The sequence below is a fragment of the Taudactylus pleione genome, unplaced genomic scaffold (genome assembly GCF_031769625.1).
Source record: "Taudactylus pleione unplaced genomic scaffold, aTauple2 ptg000425l, whole genome shotgun sequence".
In the NCBI taxonomy this organism is placed as follows: Eukaryota; Metazoa; Chordata; class Amphibia; order Anura; family Myobatrachidae; genus Taudactylus; species Taudactylus pleione.
Window position 1 is genome coordinate 322,502 of NW_028284827.1, and position 21,429 is coordinate 343,930.

A 21,429-nucleotide genomic window follows, 5' to 3' on the forward strand; every position below is an offset into this window, starting at 1 on the left:
TATTGGGACATTGATAGAATTTTCATATTTTGGCCTCTATTCACCACCACAATGACCTTGAAATGAAACAAACAAGATGTGCTTTAACTGCAGACTTTCAGATTTAATTTGAGAGTAATTACATCCAAATCAGGTGAACGGTGTAGGAATTACAATGGTTTCTATGTGTGCCTCCCACTTTTTAAGGGGCCAAAAGTAATGGGACGAACTAAACAATCCTAAATCTAACTTTCACTTTTTAATACTTTGTTGCAAATCCTTTGCAGGCAATTACAGCCTGAAGTCTGGAACGCAAAGAGTTCACCAGACGCTGGGTTTCATCCCTGGCGATGCTCTGCCTGTCCTCTACTGCAAATGTCCTCAGTTCCTGCTTGTTCTTGGGACATTTTCCCCTCAGTTTTGTCTTCATCAAGTGAAATGCATGCTCAATCAGATTCAGGTCAGGGGATTGACTTGGCCATTGCATAACATTCCACTTTTTAGCCTTAAAAAACTCTTTGGTTGCTTTTGCAGTATGCTTTGGGTCATTGTCCATCTGCACTGTGAAGCGCTGTCCAATGAGTTCTGAAGCATTTGACTGAATATGAGCATATAATATTGCCCAAAACACTTCAGAATTCATTCTGCTGCTTTTGTCAGCAGTCACATCATCAATAAATACAAGGGAACCAGTTCCATTGGCAGCCATACATGCACACGCCATGACACTACCACCACCATGCTTCACTGATGAGGTGGTATGTTTTGGATCATGAGCAGTTCCTTTCCTTCTCCATACTCTTCCCTTCCCATCACTCTGGTACAAGTTGATTTTTGTCTCATCTATCCATAGGATGTTGTTCCAGAACTGTAATGGCCTTTTTAGATGTTTTTGGCAAACTCTAATCTTGTCTTCCTGTTTTTGTGGCTCACCAATGGTTTACATCTTGTGGTGACTCTATATTCACTCTTGTGAAGTCTTCTCTTGATTGTTGACTTTGACACATATACACCTACCTCCTGGAGAGTGTTGTTGATTTGGCCAACTGTTGTGAAGGGGTTTTTCTTCACCAGGGAAATAATTCTTCTGTCATCCACCACAGTTGTTTTCCGTGGTCTTCCGGGTCTTTTGGTGTTGCTGAGCTCTCCGGTGCGTTCTTTCTTTTTAAGAATGTTCCAAACTGTTGATTTGGCCACACCTAATGTTTTTGCTATCTCTCTGATGGGTTTGTTTTGATTTTTCAGCCTAATGATGGCTTGCTTCACTGATAGTGACAGCTCTTTGGATCTCATATTGAGAGTCGACAGCAACTGATTCCAAATGCAAATGTCACACCTAGAATCAACTCCAGACCTTTTACCTGCTTAATTGATAATGAAATAACGAGGGAATAGCCCACACCTGTCCATGAAATAGCTTTTGAGTTGATAGTCCCATTACTTTTGGCCCCTTAAAAAGTAGGAGGCACATATAGAAACCGTTGTAATTCCTACACCGTTCACCTGATTTGGATGTAATTACCCTCAAATTAAATCTGAAAGTCTGCAGGTCAATCACATCTTGTATGTTTCATTTCAAAGCCATTGTGGGGATGAATAGAGGCCAAAATCTGAAAATTCTGTCAATGTCCCAATATTTATGAACCTGACTGTATGTCAGCTGAATTCTCAGGTAGACAGATGACAGATGGTCAGTGTACAGTATGTTTTATTATATGCTTATGTTTTACTATATGTTTTGAAACCGTTTATCAGCTAAGTAATATGATTTTTTATTTATGGGGACTTCTTTTTTATAAATTATGATGAAACACATTTTATTTCAGAGTAGACAGATGTTTCTTATATTTTATAACATGTAATTAGTTTGTAACGTTCATTCTCTGCTACAATTACAGCAGCTTAGACTAGAGCTGTGTCGTTCGGTATTCCTGAAATACAAACACACACGAACTTAGGAGTACCGAGTCGAATCGAGTCCTAGTTCGGAATCACTTTGGCAATCAGTGGTGCCGAGCCCCAGTCTGCTGTCAGATTGAAAAACCGATCTCAGGTTTTGGATTGCATGTAAACAGGGTCCAAATTACATGATTTTAGCTGTCTTATCGATTTGTTATCGACTTTTATTGATTTTCAAGGAATCCAAACCTGAACTAAGGAGGCCTGATTCAGTACGGACCGCAATCGCGATCTGCGAAATCGCACGCAATGCTGCTGCAAAAATATGCTAAAGCCTGCCACCGCTCAGCCTGCTTAGAGACGTCTACTGCTGCTTTTTCACATCCATAATACCTCGCAGTTCTGCGTATACATCGGTACCATCGAAGCACATCGGCCCGTCACTCACAATTACAGCAGGTCTGTCCAGTCGCAGAAACTGCAAGTCTCGTCGCACGCAGTGGGCTCTCAGGCTGCGTATACAATCGCAGTGGCTAATTTATGCACTCCCATGCGTCGGCGTTCAAACGGACAGACACGCACGCATTTTTCCAATCACTCCCACGTCACCACCCCTAAACACGGCCTGTCACTCACTCTACGATGGATTCCTATGTGCTTGTGTAATCGCAGTGCTGAACGATCGGCCGATCTGCGTACGTTGTTGTCATTGCCTACACTGCTGAATCAGCCCCTAATACCGATTCCGAACCAAAACACGATGATGAATTACAACCAAAACCAAACCTAGGGGGGGGGGGGTCCAAACGCACCTCTCGCTTACACTGTAAACTTCTCCGAGCGGTCCTCAATATTTGTGGCTTTTATTATCTGTTGCGCTTGTGGTTTCCATTTTATAAGGTATTGGTCACATTGTGTGACATCACGTAAATATATCCATGATGTATATTACTATGTTCATTGGCAATAGAAAGTAGCGCGAGATTGGCGATTATGTTGTATGTGTCTGAAATTTCCTTTAATATTTCTGTATCTTCTTTCACAGATGCTCATTACATAACCTGCAGAATACAGGAATGCTCGGAGACCACAAAAAGTGGCCCCTTTTCCCGGTTTATTGACACCAATTCCTTAGTTGTACAAGATGAATATGTCTTCATTCAGGTAAGAGAAAGATCAGGACAGAGGGATATTATATAACACATCATTACACAGTCATTGGTTCTAATGAAAGATCCCTTGTCCGGCAGTAAGACGCCTACGGGCTAATTCAGAGGTATACGCGCTGCAGAAGACGGATATAGTGAAGCATTTTTGTTCTTCTGTGCCTGGATCTATATTGCATCGCGCATGCGTTTTCGTTGTGTCGGTCGCAGGTATTATTTCATGAGCACGCGTGGAGAAGTGCGTCCATCTGCATCCTCTGACTCAGCCTCCTAATGGCTTATTAACATAAGTGGACCATGGGCAGTGTATGAACGTTTTCTTGCTCTCCTGAATCTGGTTGATGATAGCAACCATTGATGGTTTGACACCGATGGTCGATGGTTTTGATACAGATGGTGCAGGTTCGATGGTTCTCCTGCATCTATAGCAGAGATGATTTATGTTCTCCAGAGCACAGTGTGATGTTGGTTGGGTCTGGTGCTGCTTAGCCCCCCTCTTCCATGATTGTCCCACCGCATTCCCTTGACCCTTATTAGCGATGCCCATTAATGGTTTAAAACATTAATGGTTTCCGTCAGTGTAAATTACTGATGCCACCATCGATGGTGAATCATTCGATGACCATCCCTAGCTATAAGCCCTTCAGATCTCATCAGTTACCTGCCCCAGGTGTGGGAGCAGCTCCCGCTGTCTGTAGTGGGGCAGGGAGAGCTGCCTGGGAAGCTCGGGATAACACTGTGGAATGGGTATGAAATACCGGTGGCTGAAAGGTTCATATCCCGACTACGGAAGCCTAACAGCTCATGATCCCGATGCGGACAGGTAAGTCCCCCATCCCTCCCCTCTCCCCCCCTAATCCTCCCTTTGTGGTGCCTAACCTTATCCACCCCCTGGTGGTGCCTAACCCCCTCCCCGCACACTAAACTTGTCTCCCGTGGGTGCCTAACCCTAACCTCCCCCCTGGTGGCGCCTAACCCTAACCGCCCCTCCCTGCACCCTTAGCCTAACACTCCCGGGGGGGGGTGTCCAACCCTAATATCCCCCCGAGGTGCCTAAGCCTAACCCCCCTTTCTTAGAAAATCAGCTCCTACTTACCTGGCCCTGGACATTTAGCAGTCAGCGTTTCGGGATGCCGACACTGGTATCCTGATCCCCTTTGGGATATCAGCGTCTGCATTTTGCCGGGCGGCAGGATTCCAGCTTCAGTATTTCGACAGCCGGCATCTCAACTGCATCCCAACACCGAGCAATGTATTTTACTTTCAATTATTCATATACAAATTCTAAAAGAAACAGAGAGATCAGTTCTGAACAATGTACAGGGAATGGGATTCATTATCCTGGATGCTTAGAACTTGGGTTTTAAATCATTTTTGAACACGATTCAAAAATTTACAAAAATATTTATAAATCCTCACACAGGGACATATTATATGTGATCCAGACCCACTCGCTAAGATGCATACTCTCGCTGCTGCTGATGGTATGCAGTGTGTATGCATTGTGCACATGTGCATAACGTGGCGAAAAGTCCACGATCCACTCGCTCACTGCGCATAGACAGCCCAGCAGAGTGAGTGACAGGGGAGGCCGTTTGTAGGTGGCAACAGGGGCTGGTCATTAAAAACGGGGGAGTGGGGGTGCAAATGCAGGCGTGCCTGAGCATCTCAACGGCAGATTACTTAAATCGCCATGATATCCATCCCGGGGAATGGACGCTTCACCCAGATGTGTTCCACGCACTAGTAAGTCCATGGGGTCATCCTCAGCTGGACCTCATGGCGTCTCGTTTGAATCATCAGCTCCCAGCCTATGTGTCAAGAACTCAGGATCTATAGGCAGAGGCAGTCGACACACTAACAGTTCCGTGGACTTACGACATGATTTACCTGTTTACCCCGTTTCCACTAATTCCCCATCTACTAAATACAATAAAATATGAGTCGGCCTCATTCTCTTGGCTCCGAACTGGCCTTGGAGAAGTTTGTTCTCGGACCTTCGGTCCCTCTTGGCAGACGACCCGTGGTCCCTTCCTTTTTGCCCGAACCTTCTGCAGCAGGGTCCTTTCGTCCACCCCAACTTAGCGCTACTGCATTAACAGGGTGGCTCTGGAGGCTCCATACTTATAAGACAGCGTCATAGTACACGTCACCTGGCTTGTTTTTACACTGAATTGCTCGCAGTGCTAACAGCAGGGTATGGTCAACCTCAAATGCTGCAATAGCATCCGATGTACTGATGGTTGCATACACTTCCTGGACATGACGTGCACAAGTGGGCATCTTAAAACAGGCTGGTGGGTGTCTGCATACACTATGTGATCGCTGTCTTAGAAATACTGGGTGTGCTAATGCATTGCTGGGCAGCAGCACTGCCTACACAATTTGCAGACACATCGTGCGAGCGATCGCATCTAGCGAGTGGCTCTGAATCAGCCCCTATGTACTAAGCCTTGGATGGAGATAAAGTGACCCCCAAAGTGATTCAAAACTAGGAATTGATTCGGCTCTGTACCCCTAAGTTTGTGTGTGTTTTTCAAACACAGCCTGTGACATGGCAGTTAGGAGCTGATTGGCTGGTACTTTATATCCATTCACTTTATATCCATACAAGGCTTAATACATCCAGTTGTGTCCTCTAGTATCTTTGCCACTTTTGCAAAATCGCATCATCCATGGTGTGAGTCGCGTACCCGCTGGCGGTTACACGTGGAGAGTTCGCACCCGCGACTCCATAGGATTGCATGGTGCGAGCGCAGCACGTGGCATGGCGTAGCATAGCGCACGCGTATAATTGCATGGCACGATGCGTGCGCACATTTGTAACGGGATCGGCAAAGCTGCCAGAGGACACATCTGTAGACCCCGCAGCCCCTATCAGCCCTTATATAAGCTCATAGCCGCCGCTGCAGGAAAAATAAAGGGCTTGATTCAGAGCCGGACGCTATTTGCGCTCGCTCGTTCAGAAAAAGGGGCCGGCTATTTAAATTGAGCGCTCGCTCTTTGCGGTCTGTTGACGCCTTTATGTCTGAGCGAGCGAACGAAACATGCGCTCGCTATTTTGTAAAGACGCCTCCTGGCCGCTCGCATCCTACGTCATCTCCGATATTTATTTGATTAATCGAGTACATCGAAAGGCGTCTGAACTGCTCGCAGTGCTTGTGGTTGGATTTTCCTACCGCAATCGTGCGAGCAGTTCAGGCTAAGAAACAACCAAGTGACGTGGTCGATGACGCTGCTTTGTTAATTATGTACACCCTTAAAATGCCCGTTTTGACCGTTTGGCACGCCTGCGTTCGGATCACCACTCCCCGTTTTCAAGCACCTTCCCCTGTTACCACCCACAAACGCCTCATCCTGTCACTCAAATTAGCAGGCACTCGCTATTTTGCGAGCGCTCGATTTCCGACCGCAATGACTGGTTGGCGCATGCGCATTACAACCCATACGCATGTGCAGATGTGCGAACATCACTCGGAGCGAACGAGCGGCTCTGAATCAGGCCCAAAGACCCATAGTCATTTCAGTAAGACACAATCCCAGAATAAGAGCTGACTTATATGTCTATACTTTCTAGTCTTCAGAACACCCAGAAGAACAGATTTCCAGATAAAAGATCCTATTATATAATTGTTACATTAATGGACAAAATAAGAATGTTCCAGTTAGGCGTTGATATATATAGTAACATTTTAATTAAAGCTTGTCAGCAGCTGTGCATTGTCTGGTATTGTAACCTGGTAACTACAAGTGACAGCTTTACCTGTCATTACCTTTTGGCAGCAGTGATTCCTGTGATGTATAGCTGTCCTGCTGTGCATTGTGGGAGGAAGAGCGGCGCTGTGGGGAGTCCGTCAGTGAAGACGCATCCTGAGAGGACTAATCATTGAAAACAAACACTGGATATTAATGTGCTGTTGTGTAAGGACCTTAGTACCGTGTGTGGGTACAGTTTGAAGTAAAGTTCAATTAGCAGTCACTGGTGGGTGGGGGTGTTTTGTCTTATATCTGGGCAAAGATGCCTTATGAAGATAGCTGTACATGTAACAGATTATTTTATGCAAGATGTTATTAACAGATGTGTCCTCATACATCTAGCCTCAATTCGCCACACAGCGTGACTTACCTGGCGTGAGGGGGCCACCAGGTTCAGGGGCAAACACAGGATTTCTAGAGGGGGGTTTCCAAATGCCTGATTGAGTGCGGTCAGTCCATGAAGACGGTATAATTATCCCTTGTCCAGCTTTAATATGCCTCATACATAGTGTATTGTGTGTCATAATTCCAGCATATACAGGACCAGCGATCACAGTAACCCATTATATGTGTCATACATAGTGTATTGTGTGTCATAATTCCAGTATATACAGGACCAGCGATCACAGTAACCCATTATATGTGTCATACATAGTGTATTGTGTGTCATAATTCCAGCAAATACAGGACCAGCGATCACAGTAACCATTATATGTGTCATACATAGTGTATTGTGTGTCATAATTCCAGCATATACAGGAACTGTGATTACAGTAACCCATTATATGTGTCATACATAGTGTATTGTGTGTCATAATTCCAGCATATACAGGACCAGCGATCACAGTAACCATTATATGTGTCATACATAGTGTATTGTGTGTCATATATCCAGCATATACAGGACCAGCGATCACAGTAACCCATTATATGTGTCATACATAGTGTATTGTGTGTCATAATTCCAGCATATACAGGACCAGAGATCACAGTAACCCATTATATGTGTCATACATAGTGTATTGTGTGTCATGTATCCAACATATACAGGACCAGTGATCACAGTAACCCATTATATGTGTCATACATAGTGTATTGTGTGTCATAATTCCAGCATATACAGGACCAGCGATCACAGTAACCATTATATGTGTCATACATAGTGTATTGTGTGTCATAATTCCAGCATATACAGGACCAGCAATCACAGTAACCCATTATATGTGTCATACATAGTGTATTGTGTGTCATAATTCCAGCATATACAGGACCAGTGATCACAGTAACCCATTATATGTGTCATACATAGTGTATTGTGTGTCATAATTCCAGCATATACAGGACAAGTGATCACAGTAACCCATTATATGTGTCATACATAGTGTATTGTGTGTCATAATCCCAGCATATACAGGACCAGTGATCACAGTAACCCATTATATGTGTCATACATAGTGTATTGTGTGTCATAATTCCAGCACATACAGGACCAGTGATCACAGTAACCCATTATATTTGTAATACATAGTGTATTGTGTGTCATGTATCCAGCATATACAGGACCAGTGATCACAGTAACCCATTATATGTGTCATACATAGTGTATTGTGTGTCATAATTCCAGCACATACAGGACCAGTGATCACAATAACCCATTATATGTGTCATACATAGTGTATTGTGTGTCATAATTCCAGCATATACAGGACCAGTGATCACAGTAACCCATTATATGTGTCATACATAGTGTATTGTGTGTCATAATTCCAGCATATACAGGACCAGTGATCACAGTAACCCATTATATGTGTCATACATAGTGTATTGTGTGTCATAATTCCAGCATATACAGGACCAGCGATCACAGTAACCCATTATATGTGTCATACATAGTGTATTGTGTGTCATAATTCCAGCATATACAGGACCAGAGATCACAGTAACCCATTATATGTGTCATACATAGTGTATTGTGTGTCATAATTCCAGCAAATACAGGACCAGTGATCACAGTAACCCATTACATGTGTCATACATAGTGTATTGTGTGTCATAATCCCATCATATACAGGACCAGCGATCACAGTAACCATTATATGTGTCATACATAGTGTATTGTGTGTCATGATTCCAGCATATACAGGACCAGAGATCACAGTAATCCATTATATGTGTCATACATAGTGTATTGTGTGTCATAATTCCAGCGTATACAGGACCAGTGATCACAGTAACCCATTATATGTGTCATACATAGTGTATTGTGTGTTATAATTCCAGCACATACAGGACCAGTGATCACAGTAACCCATTATATGTGTCATACATAGTGTATTGTGTGTCATAATTCCAGCAAATACAGGACCAGCGATCACAGTAACCTATTATATGTGTCATACATAGTGTATTGTGTGTCATAATTCCAGCATATACAGGACCAGTGATCACAGTAACCCATTATATGTGTCATACATAGTGTATTGTGTGTCATAATTCCAGCATATACAGGACCAGTGATCACAGTAACCCATTATATGTGTCATACATAGTGTATTGTGTGTGATAATTCCAGCATATACAGGACCAGTGATCACAGTAACCCATTATATGTGTCATACATAGTGTATTGTGTGTCATAATTCCAGCATATACAGGACCAGCGATCACAGTAACCCATTATATGTGTCATACATAGTGTATTGTGTGTCATAATTCCAGCATATACAGGACCAGTGATCACAATAACCCATTATATGTGTCATACATAGTGTATTGTGTGTAATAATTCCAGCATATACAGGACCAGCGATCACAGTAAGACATTATATGTGTCATACATAGTGTATTGTGTGTCATAATTCCAGCATATACAGGACCAGCGATCACAGTAACCATTATATGTGTCATACATAGTGTATTGTGTGTCATAATTCCAGCATATAAAGGACCAGTGATCATAGTAATCCATTATATGTGTCATACATAGTGTATTGTGTGTCATAATTCCAGCATATACAGGACCAGCGATCACAGTAACCCATTATATGTGTCATACATAGTGTATTGTGTGTCATAATTCCAGCATATACAGGACCAGTGATCACAGTAAGCCATTATATGTGTCATACATAGTGTATTGTGTGTCATAATTCCAGCGTATACAGGACCAGTGATCACAATAACCCATTATATGTGTCATACATAGTGTATTGTGTGTCCTAATTCCAGCATATACACAACCAGCGATCACAGTAACCCATTATATGTGTCATACATAGTGTATTGTGTGTCATAATTCCAGCATATACAGGACCAGTGATCACAGTAACCCATTATACGTGTCATACATAGTGTATTGTGTGTTATAATCCCAGCATATACAGGACCAGTGATCACAGTAACCCATTATATGTGTCATACATAGTGTATTGTGTGTCATAATTCCAGCATATACAGGACCAGTGATCACAGTAACCCATTATATGTGTCATACATAGTGTATTGTGTGTCATAATTCCAGCATATACAGGACCAGTGATCACAGTAACCCATTATATGTGTCATACATAGTGTATTGTGTGTCATAATTCCAGCATATACAGGACCAGTGATCACAGTAACCCATTATATGTGTCCTACATAGTGTATTGTGTGTCATAATTCCAGCATATACAGGACCAGTGATCACAGTAACCCATTATATGTGTCATACATAGTGTATTGTGTGTCATAATTCCAGCATATACAGGACCAGTAATCACAGTAACCCATTATATGTGTCTTACATAGTGTATTGTGTGTCATAATCCCATCATATACAGGACCAGTGATCACAGTAGGGCCATCCTGTCTGAACTGAATGTTTTTATTTCAGATGTGGGCTCCATTCCAGAGCATGGGAGCAAGTCTGAAGAACCTACCACTGCCCTGGACATACTGTATATGTACATATTGGTCTCCTTCTGTACTGGATATTGTATTATTATACAGTATTAATAATTAACCCTTTTGTTTCTTTTGTAGCTGTCCATCCCTACCGGTGCATGTTTTCCAGATCTCCTAGTTGGTGCACAGATGTATTTATTATTGGCCGATACATGCTAAAAGATCCACAATAGGTGCTAATATTTTATTTTGTGATACTGCAATGAACATGCAGCACTAGTAAAATTCTGTTGTGGTCATTGGGTGGGCTGGGGATGGGGGTTTCCAGGCTACTGGAAACCCCCCTTGCGTTTGCCTATGAGTTCTCATGCTACTCTGCTAACGTTGTGCATCTTTTTTGCCGAAAATGTGCCTAAGTTGCAATGTGATGAGACTAGGACGCCCCAATAGACTGTGCTGATTAGTTTAATATGTGACACTTGTATATCTGTAAGCATCGGGGTGTGTATATGATCACAATGGAACTTAGAATGAAAAAAGCTGTGGCTGCTACATTGTAGCACTTCGTATATAGATTTAGGGACTCAGGGCCTGATTCAGCAAGGAACGCACGTGGTTATATGCATTCAATCGCCCAATTGTTGCGGTGGGGGGGGTCTTGGTCGAACACAAGCGCGCTAGTGCATTTCAACGGCATTGCAATTTATCTACTGCGATACCATATGCAGCCTAAAGGTGCATACACACTAGACGATATGCTCCCTGAGCGATATCGTCTAGTGTGTCCCCGGCAGGCTGTGCTCAATGTCGTTCATGACATTGAGCACAGCCGCTGAACGATATCATTAGCGATATCGTTCAGCGCCGGGCTCTCTCACCCATTCCCTGACATGCAGCAACCTGACGAGGTCGTCAGGTTGGCCTGCATGTCAGCCCGATGAACGAGGATGACGAACGACCCGCGGGAACGCGCGTCGTCGTCATCGTTCATCTTTTTTGTGTTAAACATGGACGATAAAGTGGACGACTGAACGATAACGATATCGTTATCGTTCAGTCGTCCACTTTAATCGCCCAGTGTGTACGCACCATGAGGCCTCATAGCGTGCGCTGAAGCAAGTGAGGAATGACCTGCGTTATCTGTGCGTATGGGTCCGATGTTACTCGATGTTACTGATAGTTTCGCTATGTTGCCAAAGTATACGGATGTGAGTAAAGGGAAGTTGGTGTCTTTATGTTAGGCTGCGATCGCAATGTGAATGCAAACATTTACATTCACCGCTGAATTTACAACTACATATAATCAGAATAGAGATACATACTGAATCAGGCCCTCAGGAGCTCACAGACATACAGGTGTCACATATCACATTACTCAGCGCAGTCTCCTATATACAGGCTCAGGTGCACACAGATATACAGGTGTCACATATCACATTACTCAGCACAGTCTCCTATATACAGACTCAGGAGCACACAGATATACAGGTGTCACATATCACATTACTCAGCACAGTCTCCCATATACAGACTCAGGAGCACACAGATATACAGGTGTCACATATCACATTACTCAGCGCAGTCTCCATATACAGACTCAGGAGCTCACAGATATACAGGTGTCACATATCACATTACTCAGCGCAGTCTCCCATATACAGACTCAGGAGCACACAGATATACAGGTGTCACATATCACATTACTCAGTGCAGTCTCCCATATACAGACTCAGGAGCACACAGATATACAGGTGTCACATATCACATTACTCAGCACAGTCTCCTATATACAGACTCAGGAGCACACAGATATACAGGTGTCACATATCACATTACTCAGCGCAGTCTCCATATACAGACTCAGGAGCACACAGATATACAGGTGTCACATATCACATTACTCAGCACAGTCTCCATATACAGACTCAGGTGCACACAGATATACAGGTGTCACCTATCACATTACTCAGCGCAGTCTCCCATATACAGACTCAGGAGCACACAGATATACAGGTGTCACATATCACATTACTCAGCACAGTCTCCTATATACAGACTCAGGAGCACACAGATATACAGGTGTCACATATCACATTACTCAGCGCAGTCTCCATATACAGACTCAGGAGCACACAGATATACAGGTGTCACATATCACATTACTCAGCACAGTCTCCTATATACAGACTCAGGAGCACACAGATATACAGTTGTCACATATCACATTACTCAGCACAGTCTCCTATATAAGGACTCAGGAGCACACAGATATACAGGTGTCACATATCACATTACTCAGCGCAGTCTCCTATATACAGACTCAGGAGCACACAGATATACAGGTGTCACATATCACATTACTCAGCACAGTCTCCTATATACAGACTCAGGAGCACACAGATATACAGGTGTCACATATCACATTACTCAGCGCAGTCTCCCATATACAGACTCAGGAGCACACAGATATACAGGTGTCACATATCACATTACTCAGCACAGTCTCCCATATACAGACTCAGGAGCACACAGATATACAGGTGTCACATATCACATTACTCAGCGCAGTCTCCATATACAGACTCAGGAGCACACAGATATACAGGTGTCACATATCACATTACTCAGCACAGTCTCCTATATACAGACTCAGGAGCACACAAATATACAGGTGTCACATATCACATTACTCAGCACAGTCTCCCATATACGCTGTCGGGTTTGGGACTCTATAAAAGGTCCCCGCGTGGGCGCCATTTTTCACTTCGGCTGTGGACAGTGAGGAGGGAGGGTGGGAGTTAGGGCTGGCTGGGCTGTGTTGTGCTGCTGTTGTCCATAGGGGTTGTGTCCACGCCAAAGTCTGGGCTGTGTTGTGCAGTGTTTCATAAAGGCTGTAGTCCTAAAGGGGTGCTGTAGTATTGTCCAGGGGGTGATCTGTCCATCAGGGGTGCTCCCCCCAAGTGCAAAAAAAAATTTTTGTTTTTTTGTGTTTGTGAATTGTGTGCGCGCAGTTGCAGCACATGCATCAACAAAGTAGCAGCGCCAAGCGTGTGCCTGTGTCATAAATCAAGGGCCGGCTGGCTCGTCTGTTAAAGGGTGCTGTAAGCCCCAAAGTGCCTCCAAAAAAAATACAATATTCTTTTTTTCTGTGTTTGTGAATTGTGTGCACGCAGTTGCCGCACGTGCATCAACAAAGTAGTGCCAAGCGTGCGCCTGTGTCATAAATCAAGGGCCGGCTGGCTCGTCTGTTAAAAGGTGGTGTAACCCCCATAGTGCACTCCAAAAAAATTACAAATATATTTTTTTCTGTGTTTGTGAATTGTGTGCGCTGTAGCCGCACGTGCATCAACAAAGTAGCGCCAAGTGTGCGCCTGTGTCATAAATCAAGGGTCGGCTGGCTCGTCTGTTAAAGGGTGGTGTAACCCCCAAAGTGCACTCCAGAAAAAAAATATATATATTTTTCTGTGTTTGTGTGCGGCGCACGTATATATCAATATCACATAAATGAAGGACAAAGATTTGTCCGATAAACATAAAATAGGGAAAGATCAAGAACCACTTCCTCCTAGTGCTGAAGGTGCTGCCACTAGTCATGACAGACGATAAAATGCCATCAACATCGTCTGCCAAGGCCGATGCCCAATGTCATAGTAGAGGGCATATAAAATCCCAAATGACAAACTTCAGGAAAATGACCTAAAAAAATACTTTTAAATTGTCTGAGGAGAAACGTAAACTTGCCAATATGCCATTTACGACATGGAGTGGCAAGGAACGGCTAAGGTCTTTCCCTATGTTCATGACTAGTGGTTCAGCTTCACATGACGATGGAAGCCCTCCTCCTGCTACAAAAATCAAAAGAGTTAAGCTGGCAAAAGCACAGCGAAGAACTGGGCGTTCTAAGAAGATATCACAAATCCCCAAGGAGAGTCCAAGTGTGGTGGCGGTTGCGATGCCTGACCTTCCCAGCACTGGACGGGAAGAGGTGTCTGTTTCCACCATTTGCACACCCTCTGCAAGTGCTGGAAGGAGCACCCACAGTCCAGTTGTTGATAATTAAATTGAAGATGTCACTGTTGAAGTACAACAGGATGAGGATATTGGTGTAGCTGGCGCTGAGGAGGAAGTTGGCAAGGAGGATTCTGATGATGATGTGGTTTGTTTAAATCAGGCTTCGGGGAAGACAGTTGCTGTCCTTGGGATAAAAAAACGGTCATGCCTGGGCAGAAGACCAAACATTCCACCTCTTTGGTCTGGCAATATTTCTAGCCAAATCCAGACAACAACTGTCTTGCCATATGTACCATAAATCCTCCCTTATACGTCACCTGCAGCGCGTTCATAAAAAGTTACTGTCAAGTTCAGAAACTTTGGCTAAGACCGTAAGCAGTCCAGGGACACCTAAATCCCTTTGTCCTATTGTATCCAAGCGCCTGCAAACCACACCGTCAACTCCCTCCTCGTCAGGCCATGTCACTGGCATGACTGACTCCTCTCCTATCCGGGATTCCTTCGGAGGATCCTGCATTGCTATGCCTACTGCTGCCGCTGCTGATGGGAGTCGTGCATCATCCCAGAGAGGAAGTAGGAACACCACTACTTCTTTTACTAAGCAATTGACCCTCCAACAGTCCTTAGCGAGGATGAAGTACGACAGCAGTCATCCTGAAGCAAAACGGATAACTGAGGCCTTGACTGCTATGTTGGTGTTAGACGTGCGTCCGGTATCTGCCATTAGTGCAGTGGGATTTAGACAATTGATGGAGGTAGTGTGTCCTCGGTACCAAATCCCGTCTAGATTCTACTTCACTTCAAGCGCAGAGGAGAATGATTTCCGTGTTGTGCAAGGTTCTCCAGCCCTTCGAACTTGCCACACGTGAAGTCCGTTCAGACACTGGCAGCTTGAGTCAGGTCATTCCCCTCATCGGGCTTTTGCAGAAGCAGCTGGAGAAAGTGAAGGAGGAGCTAAGATGGTGCAATTCCGCTCGGCATGTGGGACTTGTGGATGAAGCCCTTCATTCGCTTTGCCAGGATTCGAGGGTGGTCAGTCTGTTGAAATCAGACCACTACATTTTGGCCACCGTGCTCAATCCTAGGTTTAAAGCCTATGTGGTGTCTCTCTTTCCGGCCGACACAAGCCTGCAGAGGTGCAAAGACCTGCTGGTGAAAACACTGACACAACTTAGGTATCCTAAGCAACCCGCTGGCGGTAATGCATGGCAGACAGGACCAAGTTTGGACATATGGTCCGGACTGAAGGACCTGGTAACAATTTCTGACTTGTCTACTGTCACTGCATATGATACTGTCACCATTGACAAAATGGTGGAGGATTAAATCGGTGACAGCATCCAAGTAGGCATATCAGACAGTCCGTACCTGTACTGGCAGTAAAAAGATGCAATTTGGAGGCCCCTGTACAAACTAGCTCTATTTTACCTAAGTTGCCCCCCCTCCAGTGTGTACTCCGAAAGAGTGTTTAGTGCAGCCGGGAACCTTGTCAGCGAAAGGCGTAGGAGGTTGCTTCCACAAAATGTGGAGAAGATGATGTTCATAAAAATGAATTAGCAACTCTTCCAGGGAGACCAGCCTCCAGAACGTACAGAGGGACCTGTGGTGGTGGATTCCAGCGGGGACGAATTAATACTCTGTGAGGATGAGGAAGCGGTGGATGAGGAGGATGAATACAACATCTTGTCTCCGTAGAGCCAGTTTGTGCAGGGACATATTGCCAGCTTGTTTTGTGGGGGCCCAAACGAACCAATCATTTCAGCCACAGTCATGTGGCAGACCCTGGCGCTGAAATGATTGGTTTGTTAAAGTGTGCATGTCCTGTTTATACAACATAAGGGTGGGTGGAAGGGCCCAAGGACAATTCCATCTAGCACCTCTTTTTTTTCTTTGCATTATGTACTGTTTGGGGCCTAGTTTTTCAAACTGCCATCCTGTCTGCCACTGCAGTGTCACTCCTAGATGGACCACGTGTTTGTGCCGCCCACTCGTGTCGCTTAGCATAGTCATCCAGCTACCTCGGTGCAACCTTTTGGACATAAAAACACTATTGTGAGGTGTGAGGTGTTCAGAATAGACTGGAAATGAGTGGAAATTAATGTTATTAATAGCGTAGGAACAGAAAAACCCACAAATTCTGTGATTTTAGCTTTTTTTTTGCTTTTTGCCCAAAAAATACAGATCCTAAACACAAAACCCAGAACCCAAAACACGGAAGGGTGGTTTTGGCAAAACCAATCCAGATCCAAAACACAAAGAAAGATAGAGATCCAAAACCAAAACACGTAAAGTGACCGGTGCACACCCCTAGTTAATATGCTGTGACGGTCTCCAATAGCCAATTAGTTCTTTGTCTATGCTTTAATGTCTTTCAAGATAAAAATAAAATAAAAATTTAAACCTTTCATTTTTAAAATCAATTAGACATTTTACAGGGGAAGCTAATTATGATTAGTTAATTATATTTTCTAAGTTGCAACAACGAGTTCAAAGAGAGATGATTGTATTCTATTTGGATTGCATGTTTGTCTGTACCAGGCACACTGAGCTCCTCACCGCCTTTAGGGATGGACGCTATTCCCATGTTCCCGCAGTAGAGTGATGTTTTGCTAATGCTTATTCGCCAACAGTCAGGAAATCCCAAACTGAGCATGCATGACACCGGCTTCTGGGGGCTGCATTGGTTACAGCCCTGAGAAGTTGTGTAGAGCAGCGGCTGCCACTGTAAGCCGCTTTCTGCTGATCGCAGCCAGGACTGGCAGTCCCAGGGGGAGGAGACACCCACCCTAGGGGTGCCTGTCCTGTGCGTGACTGGCAGTTGGTGCTTCCAATGGGAAGCCACCTACAGTCACAGTGTAGCCAGTGCAGTCACGGACTACAACTGTCTCACTCAAGTAGCGTATTTTACTGGGGGAAGTAAGCCCCACAACCCCTAGGTAAAATCCGCCACTGATTACCACCCATCTCTGAATCAGTGCCTATTGACCTTCATGTGATATTACATAGACTTTTATTTCCCGCTGAGCGTTGAAGTGTTAGTAATCACCTTCTGACTTGCCGTAGTGGTTTCTTCCATGAAAACAAGTATATACCCAATATCAGTAACCAGTACTGAGACTGTCTCCGCTTTTCCTACTGGACGGTACAGCCTATGCGTCTTCGTCAGCTTCTCCATTTTGTGTCATCATTTCCTTATAATTTGTTCTTTACAGAAAATACTATAGATGCGCACGGACCCCCGTGTTTTGGTTTTGGTTCAAAATCCATGTTGTGTTTTGGTTTTGCCTCAAGTGTTTTGGTTTTGGATCTGGAGTGACTATCTCTTAGCCAACCAGCTGGTTGGCCATTGATTGACAAACAGTCACCCACAGCCAATCAGCGGCCTGTTCCCATGCTAGAGGCCGCTGATTGGCTGGTGGGACTCCAAGTGCAGGAACACACGTGGCTCCTGTCACTTTCGCAAACAGTGCTACATGTCCATCTAGTTTAGGTGTGCAGTTTGTTATTTTCTTACCCAAGGATGCCTACTGGAGAAGAGATCCGACCGGCACCAGGGACAAGGTAAGTATGTAGTGTGAGAGGGGGTGAGTATGAATGTGAGTGAGTGTATGTGTAATAAAAAAATAAAACTTTTGGTATGTGAGTACTGTGTGTACTGTCATTGTTTTATATTTCTTTTTCAGAGGGACTAATATAAAAGACAGTATTACTTTCAGTCTTCTCTGTACACCTATCAACCCCGCACCAACGCCCAGGGGTGCGGGGGATGGCCAGGCCTGGGATACACTAGTGAGGGGAGACCCCTTTATTGTGGGTCTTCATCTTAGAAGCAATCCCTGGCCTGGGTGACTAGTTGGAGGGTTGAATGCTTTGACCGGTGGACCCCATCAAGTGTGTCCCCTGGCTGTGGCATTACCCCCCACTGGTGGAGCCTGATGATAGGTCTAGAAATACGGGGACCCCTTATGCTTGGTTGGTGTTTTTTTTTTTAGATAACACTAAACCCTAAGAGGCATGCACAGATCATAGCTTCTTCCAAACTCCTGCTCCACCCAAACCATGGGGCCATGGGAGGGACATAACTGCACTCCAAAACCTGAGTTACGAACTGACTGCAGAACTGAACTGGGACTCGGTTCGACTTGGAACTCAAACTGATTCCGAACTTTGACTCGATACTACTCGGAACCGCTAAGTTCGGGTGTGTTCGTATTTCAGGATAAGCGAACCGCGCACCTCTAGAAAATCTTGTTTTTTTTTTTTTTTTTTTTATCAACATAGAATAAATATAATTCCAGCATAAAATATCACACATTTAATCAACAGAGACTCTGCCATCAAATACAACTTTCATTTTTTATTCTGTTTTTGCTTCTCCTGGTTACATTGTTGCAAGGTGTTTTACTTTCCTTATCAAAGCCTTGGTTCCCACAGGGCCAGAGAGTAAGGATGGGGCATGATCTGTGATGTTGCCTTCTGTTCCCTATAGCGTATATCACTGCGCACATTCTTTTTGATCATGGCTTCCCTGTCGTATTAGGTAATTGTCGGTTATGCTGTGATGCCTGAATTCATCCGGACTGATGTCACGGCAAAATCTGTACTTCTGAATGATAGTTTCTGTTACATGGGAGGATAAATACAGTGATCGCTGTTTAGTCGGTGTGATGGAATTGAGGAATTGATTTGTTGTAAGCCTAATATTACTTGAATCATCTTCCACAGAGAGGGGAGGAATTTTATGATCTGTTTCATGAAATATCCGACTTTGGAGCCTATGTATTAATAATTGCACCATTGCTGCTATTGTTATCGCAAAAGGTATTTTCATTTTGAATGCAAAAATTTCCAGCGATTACTAGCGCTAACCACTATCCCTGCAAGTTATATCCCCGGCATATTGAAGGAGTCTTACTTTTGTGTAACTCCTCCGGGAGACTGCGGGAGAAGGATCGGAAGCAACAATTCTTAAAATTATGCAGAAACTGTAGTTTCTATATAATTTTATGGAAAAAAAAAAGCTTGATGAATAGGCCTCTTAGGGCCTCATTTATCAGCGAGTGATACTATTGTTATCACACGTTACTAATCTTAAAAAATGCTCCAACAAATCGGCTCCTAACTGTCATATGTTTGAAAATTGACAGTTAGGAACTGATTGGTTGGAGCAACCATTTAAGATTAGTAACAAATCATAACAAGAATATAATTCAGTGATATATGAGGACCTTAGGAGCCTATTCATCATCACTTAACTTCTACAATAGCAGGTGAAAATTTAAATATTCACCTGCAATTGTAGAAATAAGTTTTTGGGTCATTCATCAAGAAGGTAAAGCTGAAGATATCACAGATATCTACAACTTACCTTGCTCTCCTGGAATGGCCCGCTGTCCCCATACACTAGTACAGGCCTGGCCAACCTGTGGCTCTCCAGCTGTTCTGAAACTACAAGTCCCAGCATGCCTTGCCAAAGTTTTGCTATTAAGGAATGTTAAAACTCTGGCAAGGCATGCTGGGACTAGTAGTTTCACAACAGCTGGAGAGCCACAGGTTGGCAAGGCCTGCACTAGTATCACAGATATCTCCTGCTTACCTTCCTCTCCCGGAATGGCCCGCTGTCCCCATACACTAGTATCACAGATATCTCCTGCTTACCTTCCTCTCCCGGAATGGCCTCTGTCCCCATACAATAGTATCACAGATATCTCCTGCTTACCTTTCTCTCCCGGAATGGCCCGCTGTCCTCATACACTAGTATCACATATATCTCCTGCTTACCTTTCTCTCCCGGAATGGCCCACTGTCCCCATACAATAGTATCACAGATATCTCCTGCTTATCTTCCTCTCCTGGAATGGCCGCTGTCCCCATACATTAGTATCACAGATATCTCCTGCTTACCTTTCTCTCCCGGAATGGCCCGCTGTCCCCATATACTAGTATCACAGATATCTCCTGCTTACCTTTCTCTCCCGGAATGTCCCGCTGTCCCCATACACTAGTATCACAGATATCTCCTCCTTACCTGTCTCTCCCAGAATGGCCCGCTGTCCCCATACACTAGTATCACAGATATCTCCTGCTTACCTTTCTCTCCCGGAATGTCCCGCTGTCCCCATACACTAGTATCACAGATATCTCCTGCTTACCTTCCTCTCCCGGAATGGCCCTCTGTCCCCATACACTAGTATCACAGATATCTCCTACTTACCTTTCTCTCCCGGAATGGCCCACTGTCCCCATACACTAATATCACAGATATCTCCTGCTTACCTTTCTCTCCCGGAATCTCCCGCTGTCCCCATACACTAGTATCACAGATATCTCCTGCTTACCTTCCTCTCCCAGAATGGCCGCTGTCCCCAGACACTAGTATCACAGATATCTCCTGCTTACCTTCCTCTCCCGGAATGGCCCGCTGTCTCCATACACTAGTATCACAGATATCTCCTGCTTACCTTTTTCTCCCTGAATGGCACGCTGTCCCCATACACTAGTATCACAGATATCTCCTGCTTACCTTCCTCTCCCGGAATGGCCCGCTGTCCCCATACACTAGTATCACAGATATCTCCTGCTTAACTTCCTCTCCCAGAATGGCCGCTGTCCCCATACACTAGTATCACAGATATCTCCTCCTTACCTGTCTCTCCCAGAATGGCCCGCTGTCCCCATACACTAGTATCACAGATATCTCCTGCTTACCTTTCTCTCCCGGAATGTCCCGCTG

The 21,429-nt window shown here is 44.3% G+C and overlaps 1 protein-coding gene across 2 annotated transcripts in view; it reads left to right on the forward strand.

Moving 5' to 3' along the window:
- SORCS3 (sortilin related VPS10 domain containing receptor 3) overlaps positions 1–21,429 on the forward strand; it is a 648,995-nt gene that overhangs the window by 278,160 nt on the left and 349,406 nt on the right. For both annotated transcript variants that reach the window (XM_088447257.1, XM_088447258.1), the window contains exon 4: positions 2,924–3,042. In XM_088447257.1, coding sequence (XP_088303383.1) covers positions 2,924–3,042 — 119 coding nt within the window. The remainder of the gene's footprint in view (positions 1–2,923; positions 3,043–21,429) is intronic.